We start from the raw sequence: 25,721 nt of genomic DNA on the forward strand, positions 1-25,721 counted from the left end.
TCAGGCCCGTGAGAAGATTGCAGCTAGAGTGTAACTAAGACTATCCATAGACGGTTTTTAAATCTCAGCTGGTTCAGCAGGGGCTGGCCAAGATTCGAACCATATATGGGCAGGCTGAATGTTTGGTAAAACCAGACTCTTGGATTTTACATACAATTATCGCTAGCAGCTGGTATAGCCGCTAGCAATAATCACTGTGTTCTCCCCGGGATAACACAATGGCTCCGCAGGAGGAATTCACCCATCAACACTGCGTGTATTGAAAGGGGAATCAAGCTAATTTTTTTTCCTGCAATCTGTGGGACACAGATGGGGGAAAAAAATGAATGGGGTTTTCCATAATTTAGTCAAAATGGGAAAAAAAAGGGCTGGCTTTATATATAGATTAAATCTAACAGGGTTATGTCATTGCAGGAGATTTCCCCTCACTTCCTGTCTTGGTGACACCAGGACAGGAAGCAAGGGAATCTAACTGTGGAGATATAGCCAGTAATTGTTTATATATATATATATATATATATATATATATATATATATATATATATATATATATATATATATATATATATATATATATATATATATATATATATATATATATATATATATATATATTAAATACAATATATATATATATATATATATATATATATATATATATATATATATATATATATATATATATTAAATACAATATATATATTAAATACAATATATAATATGGACATTATAAGGCAACAATTGCAAGCTATGACCCCACAGTGAGATTTCTCCACTTCCTGTCCTGGTGACACTAAGACACAGAGTGAGGGGACATCTCCTGCAATGATATAACCCTGTTAGATGTTCTAGTTATATATAAAAGGTGTATATATAAAGGAGGCACTTTTTTCCGTTTTGGCTAAATTGTGGAAGAGTTAAAACCCCATTTATTTGTTTTTTACTATCTGTGTGTGATTGTGAGGTCCCATAGACACAACAGGTAGTGAAAGGGAAATGCCCTCGGAGACACTTGTCACCAGAACTGAAGTCCCCATTGGAAGGTTAGGCTCTTTTCCTGCTCTGGGGACAACTCAAAGTTGTGGATTTTCATATGGGGTCACTGGCACAGGGAGCTCTTTGCCCTGGTGACCAAAAGGAAAAAAAATAGAGTTGTCACCAGAAGGGGGAGGAGGTTTTAACCCTTCACTACTCGCTACTCCAAAACTTAGATAAAAATGTGTATTTAGTTATACTTTAAAATTACAGTTTTCTGAATGTCTGTAGTGTGATCCTGGGATATGGCACTGTGTTCATACACTGCTAATTGTGTCTGCTCATTGTGTCTGTGCAGAATTATCTTCTTGGAGGAGGAGGACGACATGGGATGGAGGAGGAAGACATGGGATGGAAAAAATGGGACTGGAGGAGGAGGACATGAGATGGGGGGGGGGGGGATGGGACTGGAGGAGGAGGACATGGGATTGGGAGATAGGATAGAGGAGGAGGACATGGAATGGGGAGATAGGATTGGAGGAGGAGGACATGGGATAGAGGAGGAGGAGATCGGATGGATGAGGACATGGGATGGAGGCAATGGGAAGGAGGCAGAAGAGGACATGGGATGGAGAAGATGAGACTGCAGAAGGAGGAATGGGATGGAGGAGGACATGGGATGGGGAGATGAGATTGGAGGAGGACATGGGATGGGGAGATGGAATTGGAGGAGGAAGACATGGGATGGGATTGGAGGAAGAGGACATGGGGTGAGGGAAATGGGATGGAAGAAGAGGTCGTGGGAAGGAGGAGGAGGACATGGGATGGGACTTGGTGGGACGGCCACTGGGGGGGGGGCCTTGGGGAATGTTGATGGTCAGGCCCGGGGGATGGTGGGGGTAAGGGGCCCCAAAATGTCAGATGGGTGCCCTTTGTGTGCCATATTGATGCCGTACCAACCATGCAAAATTTCTGGTTTTACATTGTTGTACACCACTTCCTAAATGTGTTATGACAAAATGGTCTAAAAGAAGCTAGCGGTTGGTGAACTGGACAACTAGAAAACTGATGGCTTCCCTTGATGAACAAAATCATTGAATGTGCTTTTATATATAGGACCAAAAAATAAAACTATGATAGAAAAATTATTCCTCAAAAATGTGATATGCACAACTGTTTGACCTAAAGTCCCTCTTGACTTCTTGTCTTGGTGATGGGACTTCAGCGTCATGCTCCTTGGGCCCCTGGTACAGCTGAGTTTAGAGTCTACCCTGACACAAATGGAGTATGGGCTATAACTCCTGACAACCCAGAGGTTTCAGCTCTTTAGGATAATTGCCGGTATACCTTTAAAACCACCAGATCATGAAGCACATGTGCCCAAGGAGCTATAAAGAAAAAAGATTTTCCATTCTCCACCCACTAGCCCAATTTTTTTGGGTTTTTTGAAGTTTGTGAGATTGTGATGAATGCCTACTGCAAGCTTCTTCTTGTAGAGGAGGGGTAAGGGGTCATTGGAAAATGCAGCACTGTATATCATGGTTAGTCTTCAGAGGGAGTTTCATCATCAGCTGTGATTCAGCAGTTTAATGGCTTTAGTTAAAGCTACACACCGAGGCCATGTATTATGCAAGAATATCTGTGTCCTGGATTCCAGTCCCCTCAACCCCCACTGTACAAAGATCCTCAGATGATCTGCAGCACCTCACAGCAGAGTAGGATGCGTGTTATTACCCTATATTTATTGCTTATTTAAAAAGCTCCAGCATATTAAGCAGCATGTATTTTAATACAGTTCAACTGCAGAATAGCTGATTGCTGTTGCCTCCATCTTTGCTGGAGAATAAATAGCAGTTATCTGAAAGAAACTGCCATTGCTAAGTTAAGTTTGGATTTTAATTGTATCTATCAGCCTGGAGTTGTGTTCATGAAATTTTGGAGCATTGTTTTTTTTCATGGTTTTTATGCATTTTTCTTAAGTCGTTTTCCAGGACGGCACCCTGAGAGATGACTGGTCCACCTGACAGGAAACACAATCAATCAAAGAGGTTAAAAGCTCCCGCCCTTCCCCGTGCTCCTCAGTTTTTGATTGTGTTTCCCCACAGTGAAACCATTTGTTATTTTTCCTAAAGACCCGAAGCCTGGGTCTGGTGGTTTTCCTCTGGGAGCCAGACCAAATGCCTGGGAAGCCTCTGGTCTGGCAGGATATATTTATCCTTCCTGGGGGTTCCCCTATCCTTTCCTCAGGGGGGGGCAGCAAAAATTGGAAGAGCACCCCTGAGAGCTGAAGGACCCTGGGTACAGTGGTGTACCCAGAACTTCAGGGGCCAAATTTTCTGCCTCCTCTCCTTACCTGTGTGGTGGCCGTACAATAAGGGAGTCTGGTGTTCCTTCCGACAGGTGGCGGAGAGTGCCCTCTCTTATGCAGGGAGATCTCCTAATGCAGGTATCAGTCGGGGTTGTTGCCTTGATCAGCAGGGGTGAGTCTGTGGCTGGGTTGCGCTGCGCACCCCGACGCCGCCTCCCGCTGTGCTCGCTCATTTTTTTCCTCTTAACATGTGTTGAGGACACCGCTCAGCGTTCTGTGAGCTCGGCGCCATCTTCTTGAGTATTGTGGAGGAATGACATCACTTCCTCCACTAGACAGGAAGTGAGCTCAAAGCGCCGTGTCATTTCTGGTCTTCGGCAAAACGGTGGTGTCAGCGCGGTGGAGAGAGGAAAAGGAGGATATAAATCCAGAAGGAGCAGGCACCCACTTCTCCTAAGACCAGCTGCCGCTTTCTGTACAAGAGCCAAAAGCCCAGCAGCATGGAATATGAGGAGAGACCCACAGGGTCCACGGCCATGGAGGAGACCACAGGGGGTGAGTCTGAGTGGCCGCCGGAGGTTTAGATGGGGGAGGGTACCCCAACTCTTCTCCCCTGGGAGCTACAGTGGTAGATTATGATGCCTGTTTTATGTTGTTTCAGGGAACGATGCCACTACCCGTGAGGTTGCCAGCCGTCCAGTGAAACCTTCTACCCGCTCTAAGAGATGCGGGAACTGTAATGATAGATTACCTCCAGATTATCCTAAACCCTTCTGCTTTAAGTGTATACAAAAGCTGACAGGGAAGGAGACATCTCAGATTATGAAAGAGTTTCTCACAGTACAAACAGAGATGCTGTCCACTTTAAAAAACTTTCAATCCTCCCTTAAGCCCAAGAAGGAAGTTGAGTCCGAATCCCTTGAGCAGAGATTTTCGGATGAGGGGGTAGCGGACAGTGAGGAGGAGGATGAGGGGGAGGACTTCAGTTCTAGTAGGCATATCTTTTCAGCTGACGACATGGAGGGCCTTCTGAGGGCAATTTATGCTTTAGAAGATTGGAGGGCTGAAATCAATTTGCGCAGGGCCTGGGAGGCTAACGCTGCGGCTATGAGCCCCGTGTTGGCCTTAGCTTGCATTGCAAGGAATGCGGACATGTGGTTCTCTAAGCTGATGGACCATGTATCCCGAACATCCAAATCTAAGGAAGTTTTAGATTAATTGTAGGTCATAGGGAGTGCTGTCGCACACCTAGTGGATGCTGCGGTTGAGACGGTGCGTGCTACCGCCAAACCAGGTGCCTTACTGAACTCAGCCAGGTAAGCCCTCCTGGGTTAAAACCTGGGAAGGGGATAGTTCATCCAAAACCCATCTTTGTGGCCTCCCTTTTGAGGGTTCCCTCCTTTTTGGTACTGGTTTAGATCAGGCCCTTGCTAGGTCTACTGAAAAGGGGAAGAAATTCCCCACTAAACCAAGGAGGGATAGGAAGAGGTTTTGAGGCCCCCAGGCAAAGAACCGCTTTTCAGAGAAGAAGGTCTCCCCTAATAGACGTTGGGGAGCTGGAAAAGACAAGCAAAAGTCAGGCATTCTCTTTTCCAGCCAGAAGTCGGGCGATTAGACCCCCATATGACTTTCCAGTGGGGGTAAGACTTTCCCACTTTGCCCCTCAGTGGGAAAGGGTCACACAGAGCCCCCATATTCTACAGATCATAAGAGAGGGTTACAGATTAGAGTTTCTTTCCCCTCCTACCCCCAACTTCCTTTTGACTCACCTTCCCACGGACCCCTGCAAGGCAGCAGGAATCCTACGGAACATAGAAGAACTGGCCAGTCAGGAGGTCATAGTGCTGGTCCCAGAGGGCCAGCAGGGTCATATTTGTGGTACCCAAGCCCTCAGGAAGGTATCGTCTCATCATAAATTTGAGGAACCTCAATGTCTTCCTGCGGTACAAGAAGTTCCGCATGCAGAGTGTGTATTCCCTAAGAAAACACCTTCTCAAGGATGCGTTTATGGTAACCTTGGATCTAAAGGACTCTTACCTTCACGTCCCTATATTTCAGGATCATCAGATCTTCCTGAGATTCGCACTGGCCTCTCCACAGGGAATTCAGCACTGGCAGTTTGCGGCCCTCCCCTTCGGACTGTCATCCAGTCCAAGGGTCTTTACAAAGGTGCTGGCAGAAGTAGTGGCCTTCCTGCATCTCCAGGAAATAACGCTGATCCCCTATCTAGATGACATTCTGATTTACAATCAGAATCCGGACCAGCTGCTTTTGAATCTAACCAGGGTAGTGGAGACCTTAGAATATCTGGGATGATCTTCAGCAAGGAAAAATCCTCGCTGGTTCCGGCCCAGATGAAAATGTATCTAGGTTTCCTGGTGGATTCCTCCGAACAGAAATTAGTTCTTCCTCAGAACAAGGTAGAGGGCCTCGTTTTAGCAGCCACATCCCTGTTAGAGACAAAGACGATCTCATACAGAGGTATTATGAGAGTGTTGGGCCTGATGACTGCATCTATTCCGGCAGTTCCTTGGGCACAACTACATTCCAGGATCCTCCAGCACTTCCTCCGATCCTCTTGGGACAGGAAAAGAAGCTCTCTGGACATAGAAGTAGTCATTCCGGTCGAAGTAAAGGACTTTTTTCGCTGGTGGCTACTCCCTCAGAGGCTTCAAGGGGGTCTCCCTTGGAGTCAGCTTCAGCTTCTCAGGATAACTACAGACGCAAGTTCCTGGGGGTGGGGGGCCCACCTAGAGGATCTAAGGGCCCAGGGGTCCTGGGACTTAAGACAGAGGAGGTCCTCCTCCAACTTTCGAAGAAGGGAGGATCAAAGACCAGGAAGTTCAGGTCCTGTCAGACAATGCCACAGCAGTCACTTTCTTGAATCATCATGGGGGCACCAGATCTACAACTCTCCTGGCCCTGTCATTAGAGATCTTGGGTTTGGCGGAGCATCAGATTCTCTCCATTTCCGCAGTTCACATAAAGGGAACTTTGAATATAGAGGCAGACTATCTCAGTCGTCAGGCAATTCTGCAGGGAGAATGGGAACTGAATCCAGAAGTCGTTCCCCCCCCCCCCCCCCCCCGGTATGTCAGCAGTTCAGTGTTCAAGAGATAGATCTCTTCGCCCGCAGGAAAAACAGAAGGGTAAAGAGATTCTTTTCCCTTGCCCAAGAAGGGGACTCGGAGGGGATAGATGCATTGGCCCAGGTTTGGGACTTCCGGTTAGTCTATGCTTTTCCCTCCTTGGGGCTAATCCCGAGACTTCTTCAAAAGCTGTTTCTCTCTGAGGGCAACTTGATTTTGATAGCCCCTTGGTGGCCCAACCCTTCAGGGTTGGTCCATAGCCCCACCCCTACACCTTCCTGTTCGGCGTGACCTTCTCCTTCAGGGTCCAGTCTACCATCCAGACCCCAACTTCTTCAGGCTGACGGCCTGGTTCTTGAAAGGCAGAACCTGCGGGAGAAGGGCCTGTCGGACAGAATAGTGGATACTCTCCTCCTTAGTAGAAAACCAGTCACAAGACGTATTTACGCCAAGACCTAGGGGATTTTTTCTCGCTGGTGTCAGGCGAGAGGGACTTCACAACAAGAGATCCCTGCCATTCTGGAATTTCTCCAGGATGGAGCAGATCAGGGATTGGCAACCAAGACACTTAAGGCACAGGTCGCAGCCTTGTCCTGTTTTTTGGAGAGACATTTGGCATTAGACCCCCTGATCAAGAGGTTTCTTTTGGTCAGAGAGAGGTTGTCCCCTGTCCAGGTGTCTAGGTTTCCACCATGAGACCTTACCTTGGTGTTAGAAGGTTTAACAAGGGCCCCGTTTTAACCAATAGATCAGATCCCCCTTAGGATCCTCACCTTTAAGTTGGCTTTTCTTCTAGCAATCACGTCTGCCAGGAGAGTAGGCGAGATTCAGGCCTATTTGATTAAGGAACCATTTTTTCGTTTATTTGAGGACAGGGTTATACTTAGGCAGGACCCCCTGTACCTCCCTAAGGTAGCATCCAAGTTCCACAGAACTCAGGAAGTGGTGCTGCCTTCCTTTTGTAACAATCCCAAAAATGAGAGGGAAGTTTCTTTTCACTGTCTGGATGTCAGACGTTGTTTGTTATCCTACTTAGAAAAAGTTAAGGAGTTTCGTAAGTCCAGCCATCTTTTAGTTCTTTTTTCTGGCCAAAAGAAGGGCCAACAAGCATCTAAAGCATCCATAGCTAGATGGATTAAGCATACTATTTCTTTAGCCTATGAGCAGTCCGGTAAGGCAGCTCCTAGGGACCTTAAAGTACATTCCACGCGATCTCTGGCAACCTCTTGGGTGGAAAGGGCCGGAGCTTTGGTGGAGCAGATATGTAGAGCCGCTACATGGACAAGCCAGAACACCTTCCTGAGGCATTACAGGGTGGAGTTACTATCCCCCTCAGGATCTGGCGTTCGGCAGGAAGGTCCTGCAAGCAGTTGTCCCGCCCTAAGGTAGGCCTGAGCTACGTGCTCCTCTCTCAGGGTGCTGTCCTGGAAGACGACTTGAGAAAATGACCAGTTACACTTACCGGTAACTGTGTTTCTGGGAAGTCTTCCAGGATGGCAGGCCTACTTCCCACCCGTTCTTTGTAGGTATAATTTAATGTATAGAGTGTGGTGGTGTTGGTTTTCTTCACTTTTGTGCACTGGTGTGTGTCAATACTTTGTCACAACTGAGGAGCACGGGGGCTTCTAACCTCTTTGATTGATTGTGTTTCCTGTCAGGTGGACCAGTCATCTCTCAGGGTGCCGTCCTGGAATACTTCCCAGAAACACAGTTACCGGTAAGTGTAACTGGTCATTTTTTTTCCAGGTGTTTTCAGGCTTGAGCCTTTTGGTTTTTTTTTGTTTTTTTTTTATTTATTTATTTTTTTTTAAAGCTAGTTACTAGGAGGAGGAGATGGTTGTTGGGTGCCAAATCGCACAAAAACATGTGTTGCAAGCATTTTTCAAGCGCTCCCGTTAAAGCCTTTTGAAGCCAAAAATAATCAATCCTCAAAGAAGCTCCTGCACTTTTTCTGATCATTCAACATCAGCACATCAGGCAGATGTGAAAGGGAACACTAAAACAACATGGAAATCTGGTGTCAAGTGTTTAAGGAAACACCCTTCAAATCGCTCAGCGGTGAACTGGGGCTTACAGTTGACTAGGAGTTTTTGTTTTATTAGCCGAAGCAAAAAAAAAAAAAAAAATATTGAAGGGAAAAAATTAAGAAATTAAATTTGTTCACATTTTTTTTTTCACAAATTTTTTTTACAGCCACCAGTGCAGTACAGCACAGCGTCATACGATGGTGTGGCAGTGATCAGGGACACTAACTGGTGACAGTATGTAAAAAAGTAAAAAAAAAAATGTAAAATTTTGTATTCAATTTTTTTTTACTTTCATCAGATTAGTTCAGTGTCACCAAAGTATCACTTGACTACTCTGGGGGGATGATCAGGGATTTTTTTTGTACAGTTTGCACTTACATTGAAGTTCACCGTAACAGCAAAGTTTTGAACTGTCATGAATGGGTTACATTCATACCAGCTGTGATTTTACTATTGTGATTGGCACCAGCTATCGCGTGGTACAGGGTGCTGCAACTGACCCAGGTACCATGTGATAGCTGTGGGCCAATCACAGCTTACTATAGGAAACACAGCTATTCGAAATAAAATTCATTCATAACATCTTTGTTGACACTGTGATCATGTGTTTGCATAGTGATCCCCCGGCTGATCAAAGCAGCTGGTATCAGCAACCTGTAGACACAGCGGTCGCAAGAGCTGCACGCAAGTATGCATGTGCTAAGCAGCGTTTGGGTACGTTGTTATTATCCTTCATTGCATCTCGGTGCTGCTTTACTTGTACAGTCTCTTTTTGCAGCCTCTTTTGTCTCTATCTAGTGCAATAGCTGCATGGTGACAACAGTAAGCCGTATCTGCGTAATGTGTGTTGAAATGGCTGTCACAGGGCCCACATGACAGGAAGACAATGCAGGAAAACAGCTGGGAGACAGGGACAGATTGTTGTCACCCTTACCAGGACGTGCCTGAACAAGAACTTTCAGAGGTCTACAAAGAGAATAAAGGATCATCGGGTATTACTTTAATGAAAGCTGTAGATTTTAAAATGTTAAAACTTGTACGTTATATTAAAATGTTAAACCTTTTTTGAGTTATTAGTGATTGGGTTTATTTAGACTTTCACCTTGACCAACCCTAAACTTTATTCAAGCCCTTAAAAGAGATGTATGTGTTTTTTTTTTTTTTTTTTTTAGAATCATACTTACCTAGGTGGATGCAGGTTCGGTACCCCGGCGCCTCTAACACTGGGAAACGATCAATCTAACACCACCGATTGCTCGGTTCTTACAGCTCCCTGAGTAGAGAGTTGGTGGCTGTCCATCAGCAGCTCTGTGCTCTGCTCCTCCGCACTTAATGAAGCGACCGGCTCCATTGTCGTGATCTTGCCTGAGCCTGGACAGGCTCTGTGATGTCAGCCGACAGCGGGCTTCAGCACACTATCTGCTGAAAATGGTTTACAGGAGTGAGGAATAAACTGCACTCCTGTGATCCACAGGAGAAGTACAGCCAAACGATCCTTGGCTGTACTTCCCCTTTTAATTGGTAAGCATCTCTTGTTCCAGCACCTAATGTATCATTTCAGTTTTGTTAAAGGGGAACTTTACACATAACAACTTGATAAAAAAAGGAATGTTCTTTAGTAAGGAACATACATTCTACATTAATAATTATGCTACCAAAATGAGTGTGTGCTGTAAATTGCCTTCAGCGTTGTTCCTGTTTCTTCTTGCTGGAGGCTGCCATTTTGCTCAAGCCCAGAGCCCCTGAACAGCAGTAAATCATAAAGCGGAACTAAACCCATAGATTTAACAGTTTCAAAAGGTTTCATTCCTGGAATGCTTGGATTACTAACTGTCACATTAGCTTGTGTCCTCAACCAAATCATCAAATGGCTGGTGTCATAAATGATCACATGTGCAGCATCATGGCAGTTGCAGACTAAAGAGAAGCAGCTTCCTTGGCTCTAAAAGATAGGAGGGTTTCATTTCTGCTATAAGGCTGTCAGCAGATCGGCCTCTACAAACCCGACAGTGCCTAAAAATGCCTAAGAATAGAGGGCAACTGAGCATGTGCAAAGCAGGGTGAGACAGTGTATTACTGGATTATAAACAGTACAGGCACTCATTGTTAATGTTTTATATAGCTATATCTGCCAAAAGGAACCAGTCTGAAGTGATCTGGCAGGATTTTATTTTCTGACTAAAGTTCCACTTTAAGAAAAAAAGAATCCTCTCAAAGTAAGCTATATACGTGGCAATCATTTTAGTAAACATTTCTTGAGATTTCTACCTTTCTCTGTTCAGAAGGAATTGCTGTTTGTGTCCCCATGTCCTGTCTCCAGTTTAGGATAAAAGGATCATCCATTAACCACTTCCCGACCGGCTCCTGTATATATACGGCGGCAGAATGGCTCTTCTGCGCAAATCGTTATATCTCCTTTAAGAGCCATAGCATGTGCGTACCCACTGCACCGCGGGGTGCCCGATGCACGTGGCCGGCAGGTGCGATACCTGCCGGCCACCTGCGATTGCGGGGATTTGTGTGTAAACGCACAAATCCCTGTCCTGTCAGTAGGAACAGATGATCTGTATCTCCTCCCCTAAGTAGGAACAACGATATGTCTCCTCCCCCAGTCAGTCCAATCCTCTCACAGTTAAAACACACCTAGGGAACACACATTTAACCCCTTGATTGCCCCCCCAGTGTTAACTCCTTCCTTGCCAGTAACATTTATACAGTAATATTTTCAGCTCTGATCGCTATGTAAATGTCAATGGTCCCAAAAAAGTGTCAAAAGTGGCCGATCTGTCTGCCCCAATGTCGCAGTCCCGATAACAAACGCTGATCACCGCCATTACTAGTAAAAAAAAAAAAATGCCATAAATCTATCCCCTACTTTGTAGACGCTAAAACGTTTGCGCAAAGCACTTAATATTGGCTTATTGCAATTTTTTTTTTTTTTTTCCCCAAAAAAATATGTAGAATACATATTGGTCTAAACTGATGATTTTTTTTTTTTTTAATTTTTGAATATTTATTATAGCAAAAAAATAAAAAATATTGTGTTTTTTTTTTTTTTTCAAAATTGTCACTCCTCTCTTGTTTATAGCGTAAAAAATAAAAACCGCAGAGGTGATCAAATACCACCAAAAGAAAGCTCTATTTGTGGAAAAAAAGGACGTAAATTTTGTTTGGGTACAACGTTGCAGGACCGTGCAATTGTCAGTTATAGTAACGCAGTGCCGTATCGCAAAAAATGGCCTGGTCAGGAAGGGTGTAAATTCTTCTTCTGAGGCTGAAGTGGTTAAAGCGGAACTAAATACATCGGCATGCCGGGATTGCTAACTGTCACACTGGTTGTGCTCTCAACCAAACTGTCAAACCATCAAATGACTGGTGTCATAACTAATCACATGTGCAGCATCATGGCAGTTGAAGATCCAACATAGGCCAAGATGGCAGCTTCCTTGGCTGAAAAAGAGAAGAGGTTTTACTTCCACTTTAATATAACCCCTGGTACAATTTCAGTGCAAGCATATCAGTATTTGGTAGACTGACCATATAAGAGATCACATGTGCTGCCTAACCATTTCCTTCTTTGTACATTTTCTGTTTTCTCAGGTCGTTAATAAACATTATCTGTTTATATGCTATTCTGGGCCCTGGTTAGGACTCCTGACCTTTTCTTCATAGATCCTTCACAATGGGGGAGATGGTAGACTTTTGTGCTCATCTGGATTCTATAGGAGAAGTCACCAAGGAGGACTTAATCTTAAAATCCAAGGTGAGTTACTTATAAAGCCTGTACTAGCAAAGCAACCAGTCTGAGCATCTTCAAACAGAAATCTGTAGTGTTGGGGTGAACAATTATGAGGTAAATGCTAAGGTACAAGAATAGTGGTTTTCCCTGATGAAGTGCTGATTACGGCACAAAACCAGTTGGAACATGTATGCTGTTTGATGAAGGAGATATTATCTATCAAATCTTTACTACCAGTTTATTGTAAAGGCTGCTTTCTTTAAAGAGGTTGTAAACCTCGAAAAAAATAAGCCCTGTAAGACAAAGGCATACTGAGCTAGTATGCATCACATACTAGCTCATTATGAAATAATTTCCTTAGAACGATGCCCTGGATCGGTGTCGGCCCTCCGAGTAAAGCGGGGACATCTTCCATCAGAGTTACTTCCGGGTTCGCGGCTCCGGTGCTGTGATTGGCCGGAGCCGCGATGACATCACTTCCGCGCGGGAGTCGGCGGTCACGGCACAGCTACTGAAGAAACGGCACGAGTGAGCTGTTTCTTAAGTGCGCATGCGCCAATGACGTCGGCACATGCAGATACAGTGAATATCTCCTAAATGGTGAAAGTTTAGGAGATATTCACGGTACCTATAGGTAAGCCTTATTATAGGCTTACCTGTAGGTAAAAGTGGTAGTAAAGGGTGTACAACCACTTTAATCAACAGGCTTACTTCCCTAAAGTAAAGACCAACATGCTGCTATATCTTTTTAACGGTAACGTTTTGCTGAGGCGGCTGTGCCAAGTAGCCCCTGCTTGGAACCATTGATTTATTTTGGGCATTAACCTCATTTGGCTCCTAGAAAACCACTGTTAAAAACTAAAAGTCAGTCCATCCTTGAGCCAGTCGTGGTCATCTGCATTGCAATGTCCATTCAGATTAAGAACATGAGATTGATGAAGGAAGGAGAGAGCAGAATGATATTTCTTAATTGTCTGTAGCCCACTGAAGGCTGGTTGATGGCCAAGGTTTGTAGTTTTGCTGTGGGGGAAAAAAAAGTGAGGTCGCTGACCTGGCTATGCTGTCTGGCAAGGGTTTATGGATCATAAGACTGGTTGAACATAATTACAAATCTTTTGGTAAGTAAGCATCACATTGATGCAATTCAACTGTGCATTCATCTGCTTTACCCTAAGTTCAGCCTTAAACCACTTAACAGTTTGTCATTTGTCAGGGACTCTCTCCAGTGAGTGAAGTGAGTTCCCAGACCTGGACACCCTGATTTTCTTCCTGTTAGATTTTTATTATTGAAAATGCCGAAGTGGCCAATTTTCTTTTTTGCACCTGATAGAGTAGGGTTTCAAGTGGGTAGAAATGGACTACAAGAAACAAACACAGAAGGGCACTCCAGCCTAGTGCATTATCCCACAAACTCACGTTATTAAGAGATTGTCATAAAACGTACTTACAAACATGCAAATAAAAAACACTCACCCAGCTACTCGTCTGTAGCTTTACAATCGAACAAACAACAAAATGCGTTTTGATGGTAGCACCTTCTTTGGAGCCAAACCTTAAAAATGCCCTCAACTGAGTATATATATCTTAACTTATACAGCATGAGAATCCCAAGCTCCACTCCTTGGGTGGGAACCGACCAATCAACGGTCTAGGGCAGTGGTTCTCAACCCTGTCCTCATGTACCCCCAACAATCCATGTTTTGGGAATTTCTCTTAGATAAAATAGCTGTCCAAAATACCAAGTCATTGACTCTGATTATCTTGCACAGGTGCTTTAAAAGGAAAACTTGCAAACATGGCCTGTTGAGGGTACTTGAGGACTGAGGTTGAGAACCACTGGTCTAGGGGATAAGTGGGGCAATCCTAATGCCCCGTACACACGGTTGGATTTTCCGACGGAAAATGTGTGATAGGACCTTGTTGTCGGAAATTCCGACCGTGTGTGGGCTCCATCACACATTTTCCATCGGATTTTCCGACACACAAAGTTTGAGAGCAGGATATAAAATTTTCCCACAACAAAATCGGAAATTCCGATCGTGTGTACACAAGTCCGACGCACAAAGTGCCACGCATGCTCAGAATAAATTAAGAAACAGAAGCTATTGGCTACTGCCCCGTTTATAGTCCCGACGTACGTGTTTTACGTCACCGCGTTCAGAACGATCGGATTTTCCGACAACTTTGTGTGACCGTGTGTATGCAAGACAAGTTTGAGCCAACATCCTTCGGAAAAAAATCCATGGATTTTGTTGTCGGAATGTCCGATCAATGTCCGACCGTGTGTACAGGGCATAAGAGTCAAGGGAAAACATGAATTGAACCAACACACATCCAAGAATATCACAGGACAGGTGCAATCCCACCAGCATGGGAAAGAAAAATAAATTAAATAAAGATAAAACTAAGCGTATCTGGTCCCATAAGAGATTTCCCTCTATATTTTTCCTGTTTACCATTATCATTGAATGTGAAAGTAAAAGAAAATTCCAAATTTTGAGTTGTCCCCAGAAAAGTAATAGGGGGGAAATCTTCCAATGGAGACACTAGTTCTGGTGATCTGGGGGTCCCCAAAGAATTTCCTTAATTTGCAGGGATTTCCTCCCACTTCCTGTTTGGCTATGGAACCAGAAATAAATGGAGATCTCCGCAATGGGACACAGATGGCAAAAAAAAAATCTTACAGGGGTTATAACCCTGCCTTACTATCCAAAATGCAAAAAAAAAAAGTTTTGCCTATAGTTCTACTTTAACTGCAGTATTTGCAGTATTTTGGTTTTCTGCATTCATGTCTGAGTTGTTAATTTTTGAAGGACTGCACCTGTCCTGTGATATTTTTGGATGTGCGTTGGTTTGATTCATTTTTTACATTGACCCTTAGGATTGCCCCCCCCCCCCCCCCCCCCCCCCCCCCCACACACACACACACACACACACACACACACACACACACACACACACACACACACACACACACACACACACACACACACACACACACACACACTTTTCCCCTAGACCGTTGATTGGAAGGTTTCCATCCAAGGGGTGGTGCTTGGGATTCTCATGTTGTGCAAGAGAAGATATACTTAGTCGAGGCATTTGTAAGGTTTGCAGAAGGTGCTATCATCGAAACGCATTAGCCAGATTGGACCCTGGCAGGATCCCCCTAAATTCTGGAGCACACTGTGTCCAGGACTGTGAAACTACAGATGAGTAGCTGGTTGAGCGTTTTTTTTTTATTCGCACGTTTGTGAGTACATTTTATGAAATCTCTTCATAAACTTCAGGACACCCCAGTCCCAGAGGGCAGCAAAGCTTGAAGTGTACCATAATGTGAATTTATCTCCAACACTTATACCAGGCTACCACATTCATGCGCACAAAGCTTTTTTTCTGATTGTTGTAATTGGGTAGAAATGGAGCCTGGAGCAGTGGCGAGGAGATGTTGGGGCTAGAACCTCCAAGCCAGGTATCTACCAGTAACTAAAATATTAATTTTGGGTGTACTGGCCACTTAAAGTTTTTTCCTTAGCAGTTTACTCCTAGTTTGTGTCTTGCATCATAGGAGTAGACAGGCTCTTCTCTTGTTCCATAGGATTTGAGGAGAACTTTACCCTGGATTTCACTGCATAGTATTTCCCACTAGTATGAATGAACATCTTTGTTCTAAAACACTGGTAAAAATCCTCTGACCTGCTTCTGGCTGAAAATGAACATGGAGGTCATGGTTCCAAAAGGTTTTGGCCACATTTTTTAGCTCATGATAATTTTTGGGTTTATGCTGATGGTCATTGTTGTCCTGCATTTCAAGGGCAGGTCAGCAAAATTCTTTTGACTTTTACTAGTCAGTACATATGCAGTTCTGAGGCTGTGTTTGACCTGCGTTGCTCTGCGTTTCTTTGGACACTGCACGTCTTATTTGTGTGCCTTCGAACTGCATGCAAGACAGTTTAAATGCAGCCTTTTTTTTGTTAAATTCTATGTTTGCGATCCAAACACATACAGTATCTCACAAAAGTGAGTACACCCCCTCACATTTTTGTGAATATTTTATTATATCTTTTCATGTGACAACACTGAAGAAATGACACTTTGCTACAATGTAAAGTAGTGAGTGTACAGCTTGTATAACAGTGTAAATGTGCTCTCCCTTCAAAATAACTCAACACACAGCCATTAATGTCTAAACCGCTGGCAACAAAAGTGAGTACACCCCTAAGTGAAAATGTCCAAATTGGGCCCAAAGTGTCAATATTTTGTGTGGCGACCATTATTTTCCAGCACTGCTTTAACACTCTTGGGCATGGAGTTCACCAGAGCTTCACAGGTTGCCACTGGAGCCCTCTTCCACTCCTCCATGACGACATCAAGAAGCTGGTGGATGTTAGAGACCACCTTCTGTTTGAGGATACCCCACAGATGCTCAATAGGGTTTAGGTCTGGAGACATACTTAGCCAGTCCATCACCTTTACCCTCCGCTTCTTTAGCAAGGCAGTGGTCGTCTTGGAGGTGTGTTTGGGGTCGTTATCATGTTGGAATACTGCCCTGCGGCCCAGTCTCTGAAGGGAGGAGATCATGCTCTGCCTCAGTATGACACAGTACATGTTGATATTCATGGTTCCCTCAATGAATTGTAGCTCCCCAGTGCCGGCAGCACTCATGCAGCCCCAGACCATGACACTCCCACCACAATGCTTGGCTGTAGGCAAGACACACTTGTCTTTGTACTCCTCACCTGTTTGCCACCACACACACTTGACACCACCTGAACCAAATACGTTTTTCTTGGTCTCGTCAGACCACAGGACATGGTTCTAATAATCCATGTCCTTAGCCTGCTTGTCTTAACTGTTTGCGGGCTTTCTTGTGCATCATCTTTAGAAGAGGCTTTCTTCTGGGACAACAGCCATGTAGACCAATTTGATGCAGCGTGTGGCGTATGGTCTGAGCGCTGACAGGCTGACCCCACACCCATTCAACCTTTGCAGCCATGCTGGCAGCACTCATACGTCTGTTTACCAAACACAACCTCTGGATATGATGCTGAGCATGTGCACTCAACTTCTTTGGTAGACCATGGTGAGGCCTGTTCTGAGTGGAACCTGTCCTGTTAAACCGCTGTATGGTCTTGGCCACCGTGATGCAGCTCAGTTTCAGAGTCTTGGCAATCTTCTTATAGCCTAGGCCATCTTTATGTAGAGCAACAATTCTTTTTTTCAGATCTTTGCCATGAGGTGCCATGCTGAACTTCCAGTGACCAGTATGAGAGAGTGAGAGCCATAACACCAAATTTAAAACACCTGCTCCCCATTCACGCCTGAGACCTTGTAACACTAACGAATCACATGACATCGGGGAGGGAGAATGGCTAATTGGGTCCAATTTGGACATTTTCACTTAGGGGTGTACTCACTTTTGTTGCCAGCGGTTTAGACATTAATGGCTGTGTGTTGAGTTATTTTGAGGGGACAGCAAATTTACACTGTTATACAAGCTGTACACTCACTAATTTTGCATTGTAGAAATTGTCATTTCTTCAGTGTTGTCACATGAAAAGATAGAATAAAATATTTACAAAAATGTGAGGGGTGTACTCACTTTTGTGAGGTACTGTACGTATGCGTTCCAATGGCAAATGCAGACTAGAATGCTTGATGACATTAGCGCTAACTCTAATGAACTCCATGTTTTTGGTACCAAGGATACATTGTGAATTAACTGGCCTATAACCATCTAATATACTGTGTCTATTTCTAAAGGGAACGTGCGAGTCATGCGGAGCTGGTGGACCCAATCTCTGGGCTTGTTTGCAGGTGAGTGGTCTAGGAGGAGAAGAGAGATATTTTACAGTGACATGTGACAGTGTAAGAGATGAGTGACATCTGCTTTATGTTTTAGGATGGCTGCCAATACGTGGGATGTGGAGAATCCTATGCTGATCACAGTACTTTGCATGCCCAGGTGGGTGAATCATTTACACTGTTTAACCCATCCAGTGACTTGTGAGCCTTCCTGGGTTCTCAGCTCCAATGCTGAAGTTTTTGTCAGTGACCCTGAACGCTCATGCAGATGATGGGTTCTGACTTTCCCGATCTGCATTTTTCTTCTGGGTCAATGATTTAAGAAGTCAGGACATAAAGCATTGCAACCACTGGGTAAACAGCTAGAGCAACTGACATTTTCAGGAGGTCAGTACTCGGTGTGCTGCATCTCTTTGCCCTGCATGGTCAAAGCACAAGTTCACGTTAAAGTGAGCCTATCATGCCCATGGAAGTGTATAAATATTACTTGTAAAAGTGGGCAACTTGTGTCAGTGTTAGGGCCCTGGCTGTATATGTAGCCTTGACTTATTTGTAAGGTGAGCTTCCACTTACTATCTCACCCACTGTCATTCAGTGCAACGCCAGAATTTCAGTGGCTTTGTCAGTCAGAGTGTAGTGGCTCTGGCATGATAGAGTTAAATGACAGGGGTAAGGCTAGTTGCCAAGGTGTTGTTTAAAGCAAAACTAAGTTGCATGCAAAGTATGGGTGCCCTAAGTGCTCTTGCCATAATGTGTAAGTACCCTTTGCATATACGCACCTTTTGGCACACTTGCTTTGCAAAATGCCCTCCTCCAGGAACGTAACACCTGTCCGTTTCCCACTGATCACTCTGTCAATGGTGCTTTCATCTTCCCCTAGTCTTCTTCTGGGTTCAGAGTTTTCAGCTGGCTCGATTGTCGACCCATGATGACGAAAATACCGCTCATGGGCGTTACTACTTCATCACCCATGGCATGCTGAGGCTTCACACTTGAGTTGCATGCGTGTGTGTACAATTGGGGAAAAAAGTCTGGTGACAGGGGAGACGTATTTTTAGCAGAATAAATATAGGGGAGATTTACTAAAACTGGTGCACACAGAATCAGGTACAGCTGTGCAGAGTATCCAGTCACCTTCTAGGTTTTATTGCCAAAGCTTTACTGAACAAGCTGAAGTTAGAAGCTGATTTGCTTCTATGCACAGCTGCACCAGACGCTCTGTGCACCAGTTTTAGTAAATCTTCCCTAGTGAGTCTCTTCTCTCATAAAAAGGTACCTTTAGCGTTTTTTCTATTGCTTTAAAGTGTTACTAAACTCAGGACCCTGCATTCACTGTATCTGGTCTCCCATAGTACACTGCTAAATACCTTTTTTTTCATCAGCAGTATATAGCAGTCTTGTGACTTCTATCAGTGTCTGGTTAAAGCTTGTAGGAGGAGTTTTCATTATACTCTGACTGTCGTATAAGGCTGCATGACCCCTGACCCTCTGTTTGGACAGTGCTGATTGACCCTGTGCTAATCACATGCACCCTCCCAAAAAAAAAAAAAAACTAGCAATACACATCAAACTGAGCATGTGCAGCTCGTCCCCTAGTCTCTGTTCTATAAGGATATGATTTGGGGACTGTGGAAGAAGAGGAGGATCAGAGAAGACAGGATCAAACACCTTTTTACACAACTCAGAGAATTAACCCCTTAGGTTCTGCAGTGAGTATAACAAGCATGCATTACTGCTTATACAGACTGATTTTACTGTTGTGGGTTTAGTAACACTTTTAAGCATAAGTAAACCCCAAAGCAGAAATGTAATATATTGCACCTTACCAGTCCTTAGATGTGGTGGCTGTATTAGTTTTCCATTTTAAGCTAAGAACATTGTCATCAAGTACAGAAAATAACTGGGGATGTGGTGTTGATCTTTCAACTAAACTCATGCCTCCTTTCTGTGCAGAAAATAACTGTTTGCCAGAATTGCAGCGTCCATGTCACTTACCATGAGCTGAAAATAAAGCATATAATTTTTGTGTAAACTTTAAATAACCTCTAGCCACCATGTAATGAGATGAACAAAGGTGGAGATGTTTGAAGTCCAGCCTGTGGGGCAACAGTGGTTCCTTCCATAGATAGAGTGAAGAAATGAGTGTGGACAAGTAGGGGCAAGAAGCTCTATTTGCAGAAATACCAAGTGCAAAGAAAGGTAAACGTCTGAAAAAAAAGTAATGCAGCCACCACATCTAAGGACATTTTTGTTTTTGGGTTTAGATATGTTTTAAGTAAAGGTCCTGTTTGCAGCATGAATGTAGGTCCCAGGTCCTTTTTTTTTTTTTTAAGGACAATGGAACTGATTTGAAGACAAACACAGATTTTTTCATTTAATATTTCTATTTGGACTTTAGTTATTATTTTATCCACTTGGTGTTATCCACTTTATTGAACAAAAGCACTATTATTCCTTGTTTTAAAGAACACAGATACTTACATAAACTTTGCTAGCAATTTAGTTTGTTGGACTTCAACAGGACAGGTTCCACAGCTCCATCCTTTTGAATTCCAGGAATTTGGAGACTGTATTTGGTGGGGTTGCTTCTGGGGCTGGATTTTCAGGAAGGTAGTAAATGCTTCCTAACACCAAGCTTAAAAGAGAAGTATTTTTTCAGAATCATACTTGCCTAAGTGAATGCAGCATCGTTCCAATGCTGCATCTGTCCCCGGCCAGCTTTAAGACTGAGAACCAAGCGATCAAAAACCGCCACTCGCTCGGTTCTCAGAGCTTCGTGAGCAGAGAGCTGGAGACTGTCAGTCACCAGCTCTTTGCTCTGCCCGCTCACTGGAGCACTGGGCTGTGAAGGGGGCAGGAGTGGCCAGCTCAGGCTCTCATCGGCTCACTGAGAGGCTGAGCCAGGCATGTGGACCATATGGTCACCATCTTTCCTGAGTCTGGACCGGCTCTGTGACCGTCAGGCTTCAGTTCGCTCTCTGCTGAAAACGCGTCACAGGAGTGCAGAACGAACTACACTCCTGTGATCCACAGGAGAAGTACAGCCAAACGAGCTTTGTCTGTACTTCGCCTTTAATTTTGCTAGGTTTTAGAGGCAAAGTATACATTGGGTAATGTTCCATGCTGCGTTATAGTCAAAGCTTGGTGGGAAAGTCTACAGAGCTCTGCAATATTCTTAGTGCCTTTGTGTTAAAGTGAATCTGTCACTTTCCTGTGTGCACCCCTGTTATCCAACTGCTGGAGTCAAAATGACAGGTATATTTTAAGTCACTGTAGTAGGGAGACTGAATTTACATTAATCTGGTGTTTTCTGGTTCTTTCAGGCTAAGAAGCACAATCTCATTGTGAACCTGACCACATTTCGTGTGTGGTGCTACTCCTGTGAAAAAGAAGTGTTTCTGGACTCTGGAACACCTTCACCTACCCACTCCCACTCCACGTCTCCAAGGCTTAGCCACAGGGTACGTAGTGCAGGCCAGCATTCTGACACCTGACCTAGGTGTGTTTTATAGATTGCACATGTTTGTGTCATATACAGGCATACCTCTGTGTGTTATTACAGAGACAACTTACAATAGTAAAATCTTCCAAAGCTCGCTACACATTTACAAAACAAATGCGGTGCAAGGGTTTACCTAAAGAAGAATGTGCACTCAGATTGTACACACATGCTAAAAATCTACATACAGTGCCTTGAAAAAGTATTCAGACCCCTTGAAGTTTTCCACATTTTGTCATGTTACAACCAAAAACATAAATGTATTTTATTGGGATTGTATGTGATAGACCAACTCAAAGTGACACATAATTGTGAAGTGGAAGGAAAATGATAAATGGTTTTCAAATTCTTTTACAAAGGAATATGTGAAAAGTGTGACATACATTTGTATTCAGCCCCCTTTACTCTGATACCCCAAACTAAAATCTAGTGAAACCAATTGCCTTCAGTAGCCACCAAATTAGGAAATAGAGCCCACCTGTGTATAATTTAATCTCTGTATAAATACAGCTGTTCTATTATTTTCCTTCCACTTCACAATGATGTGCCACTTTGTGTTGGTCTATCACAAAAAATCCCAATAAAATACATTTACGTTTTTGATTGTAACATGACAAAATGTGGAAAAGTTCAAGGGGTATGAATACTTTTTCAAGGCATTGTAAATATACATATATAAATAATGCATGCATAAATATTTTTTTTTGGTGGAATTTTTTTTTTCTGTCTGTGTTGTTCACATGTATGATTACAAAAATGTGAGCTGTACCTTATGTTGTTGGCTATTCCCCTTCCCCCTTTCCTAAACTAGAAAAGCTCAGATCTCTTGATGCAAATAAACTTAGCATAGCTTATGCAGGTCCAAAGCAAGCAATCAGTCAGCATGATGTAAAGGGTTCAGACACATAGTTTGTGCGGATGGTAGGTACTGGAATCTTATTAAATGTGCTTCTTATCTGTTATTCCATGGTAAGCAAAAAGTAAAACTGCCATTTTTAAAGCAACATTACAATATTGCTAAGAAAAATAAATCGGGTCAGATATATGCATTATAAGGATTTAACCAAACCTAACTACAGATCCTTACCTGCCCCTGTTCTATGGTTAAACTGGCCATAGATGGATTAAATGTTACCCTGGTTCAGCAGGGTCAGGCTGAATTTCAATCCAGGCTGGTTGTATAGAATTATCGATTCGATTATTTAATAGCTATTGGAACCAGCCTGTGGAAAAACTTCACTTGATCAGTGCCACTGGCTATAGCCGCTGGTGCTTGATGAGTGTATTCTGACTGCAGGGAATTCTCCCCGCTGTCAGAATACAATAGCTCCACGGGTGGGAGTCCACCATCCATGTCGAATGTGTGAATGGGGGAATTGATTAATTTCTTTTGTTCAACTGCTTGGATGAACAAAAGAAAATGAATCATGTATGGCCTGCCTTAGTGAAAAAGCCTAGTCTAATGCACCAGGAAGGTCTGCCCTTACTGTCATCTCATAATCAATCCCACTGTTATACTAGGAAACATAGCCCCCCCATTTCTTTAGACTGAAGCCCCTTTCACACGACTGTTCCGATCAGGTCCGCCTCAGTTTTTCAGGTGGACCTGATTGGACGGTTCATCTACCCCTGTGGAACGACACAAGTCTGTTTACACCCGCCTACCTCTGATTCAATCCGGACCGCTAAAAACAAAATGGAAGGGGATCCATTCTCCTCCGTGTAGGCGGATCGGAATGGAGGGTAGTCAGGTGTAAGCAGACAGTGGAGTCTGTACACATGGTTGCCCATAGAGCACAGCGGCTCTGATCATGTCCGCTCTGCATAAATGGAGTGGACACGGACCTGTCATCGGCCCGCTCTGCTCTGAGATCCCTGCTGATCAAAACAGAAGGGTTTGATAAAAAGGTTCTAATGGTACTCAATGAAGGTATCTCTCCACAAATAAAACCATTTTATATCTAAGGACATTGCATTTGGGTACAATGTTCCATACAACAGGTTGCAGTGATATGACCACAAGCTTTGTGCAGATTTTTGGGTGTGGCAGGCATTCAATTGTAAGAGCAGGGGCATGAGGATTCTGGGAAATGCTGTTGATTAATCTTGGTCTTATTTATCCTTGTATTCTAGTAAGTAAATACATAAACTTACCATTACTCCATAGATTCAAAGCTTATTGTTCGATCTGAAGATTGCTGTTTGCCTTCAAGAAGGGACCCTGTACTTCCCAACTTGTCATGACAGGTGTATTGGTGACTTTAGGTATTCATTGGATTCAGAACATCGCCATCCTCTCTGTAATTACAAGCTTCCAGCTTATACTGCAGTTCTATGCTTGTAAGGAAGAAATCTTTTATTTTTTTGACAGGTATACATTGATGGTTGCAGGTTGAAGTTGATAGGGTCTATTTCATTACAGGGCAACTATACTTGACAATATGTCTACTTGCAAGCCTGCAGGGAGAAACCTTTCTTTAAGAGGCAATTGAGAATAGGCCACACATCTACAGTACTGAGAAGGCCATCTTTGTCTGAGGTGGGGAGGTACTGCACTTGGCATAAACTGTGGCTCCTGCTGGCAGACCCACGTACAACTTTTCTCCATAGGTCCTAATGGACAAGATGCCTACTTTCAAGCCTGCGGAAAGATGTTTTTTCTTCAAGGGCCTATGAAGTATAAGCTGCGAATGATTATTCTCCATAGGCCCTTAAACAAAAAACATCTTCCTGTAAGCTTGCAAGTAGGCCTGCCAGTTCAGAGGTGGGGAGGAGCACCTCTTGATCTAGACTGAGGCTCCTGCAGTGGTGCAGTCTATGTTCATCTATTACCCTCTTGCTGTCACATGCTTCATATAAAGTCCCAATTTCCCCTTTAGCAATTCCCCTTGTTTTGTGATATAGATTGGGATGGAAACACATGACCTTACCAGGTCATGGTTTCATTTAAAGTCCCTAGGGATGGAAATGGGTGACCTTACCAGGTCATGATTTCCTCAAAGTCCCTAAAAACCCCTTCCTTTTCTTGTATTGCTCCTGCAGTGGGTCGGCGATGTACAGTATCTCACAAAAGTGGGTACACCCCTCACATTTTTGTAAATATTTTATTCTATCTTTTCATGTGACAACACTGAAGAAATTACACTTTGCTACAATGTAAAGTAGTGAGTGTACAGCTTGTATTACAGTGTAAATTTGCTGTCCCCTCAAAATAACTCAACACACAGCCATTAATGTCTAAACCGCGGTCAACAAAAGTGAGTACACCCCTAAGTGAAAGTGTTAAAATTGGGCCCAAAGTGTCAATATTTTGTATGGCCACCATTATTTTCCAGCACTGCTTTAACCCTCTTGGGCATGGAGTTCACCAGAGTTTCACAGGTTGCCACTGGAGTCCTCTTCCACTCCTTCATGATGACATCACGGAGCTGGTGAATGTTAGAACCCTTGCGCTCCTCCACTTTCCATTTGAGGATGCCCCACAGATACTCAGTAGGGTTTAGGTCTGGAGACATGCTTGGCCAGTCCAACACCTTTACCCTCAGCTTCTTTAGCAAGGCAGTGGTCATCGTGGAGGTGTGTTTGGGGTCGTTGTCATGTTGGAATACTGCCCTGCGACCCAGTCTCCGAAGGGAGGGGATCATGCTCTGTTTCAGTATGTCACAGTACATGTTGGCATTCATGGTTCCCTCAATGAACTGTAGCTCCCCAGTTCCGGCAGCACTCATGAAGCCCCAGACCATGACACTCCCACCACCATGCTTGACTGTAGGCAAGACACACTTGTCTTTGTACTCCTCACCTGGTTGCCGCCACACACGCTTGACACCATAGAAGAGGCTTGGTTCTGGGATGACAACCATGCAGACCAATTTGATGCAGTGTGCGGTGTATGTTCTGAGCCCTGACAGGCTGACCCCACCCCCCACCCCCACCCCTTCAACCTCTGCAGCAATGTTGGCTGCACTCAAACGTCTATTTCCCAAAGACAACCTCTGGATATGATGCTGAGTATGTGCACTCAACTTCTTTGGTCGACCATGGCGAGGCCTGTTCTGAGTGGAACCTGTCCTGTTAAACCGCTGTATGGTTTTGGTCACCGTGCTGCAGCTCAGTTTCAGGGTCTTGGCAATCTTCTTATAGGTCCTTTTTATGTAGAGCAACAATTCTTTTTTTCAGATCCTCGGAGAGTTCTTTGCCATGAGGTGCCATGTTGAACTTCCAGTGACCAGTATGAGAGCAATTAACACCAAATTTAACACACTCCCCATCCCCATCC

The 25,721-nt window shown here is 43.9% G+C and overlaps 1 protein-coding gene across 3 annotated transcripts in view; it reads left to right on the plus strand.

Moving 5' to 3' along the window:
- Positions 1-25,721, plus strand: part of USP20 (ubiquitin specific peptidase 20) — a 113,128-nt gene that overhangs the window by 15,717 nt on the left and 71,690 nt on the right. For 2 of the 3 annotated variants that reach the window (XM_073600487.1, XM_073600490.1), the window contains exons 2-5: positions 12,000-12,162; positions 17,902-17,955; positions 18,041-18,103; positions 21,267-21,404. In XM_073600487.1, the coding sequence (XP_073456588.1) occupies positions 12,082-12,162; positions 17,902-17,955; positions 18,041-18,103; positions 21,267-21,404 (336 nt within the window). In that variant the 5' untranslated portion in view covers positions 12,000-12,081. Of the gene's footprint in view, positions 1-9,197; positions 9,392-11,999; positions 12,163-17,901; positions 17,956-18,040; positions 18,104-21,266; positions 21,405-25,721 lie in introns of all 3 variants that reach the window. The other variant, XM_073600489.1, reaches the window with a different exon arrangement.

The sequence above is a fragment of the Aquarana catesbeiana genome, linkage group LG09 (genome assembly GCF_042186555.1).
Source record: "Aquarana catesbeiana isolate 2022-GZ linkage group LG09, ASM4218655v1, whole genome shotgun sequence".
Lineage (NCBI taxonomy): Eukaryota > Metazoa > Chordata > Amphibia > Anura > Ranidae > Aquarana > Aquarana catesbeiana.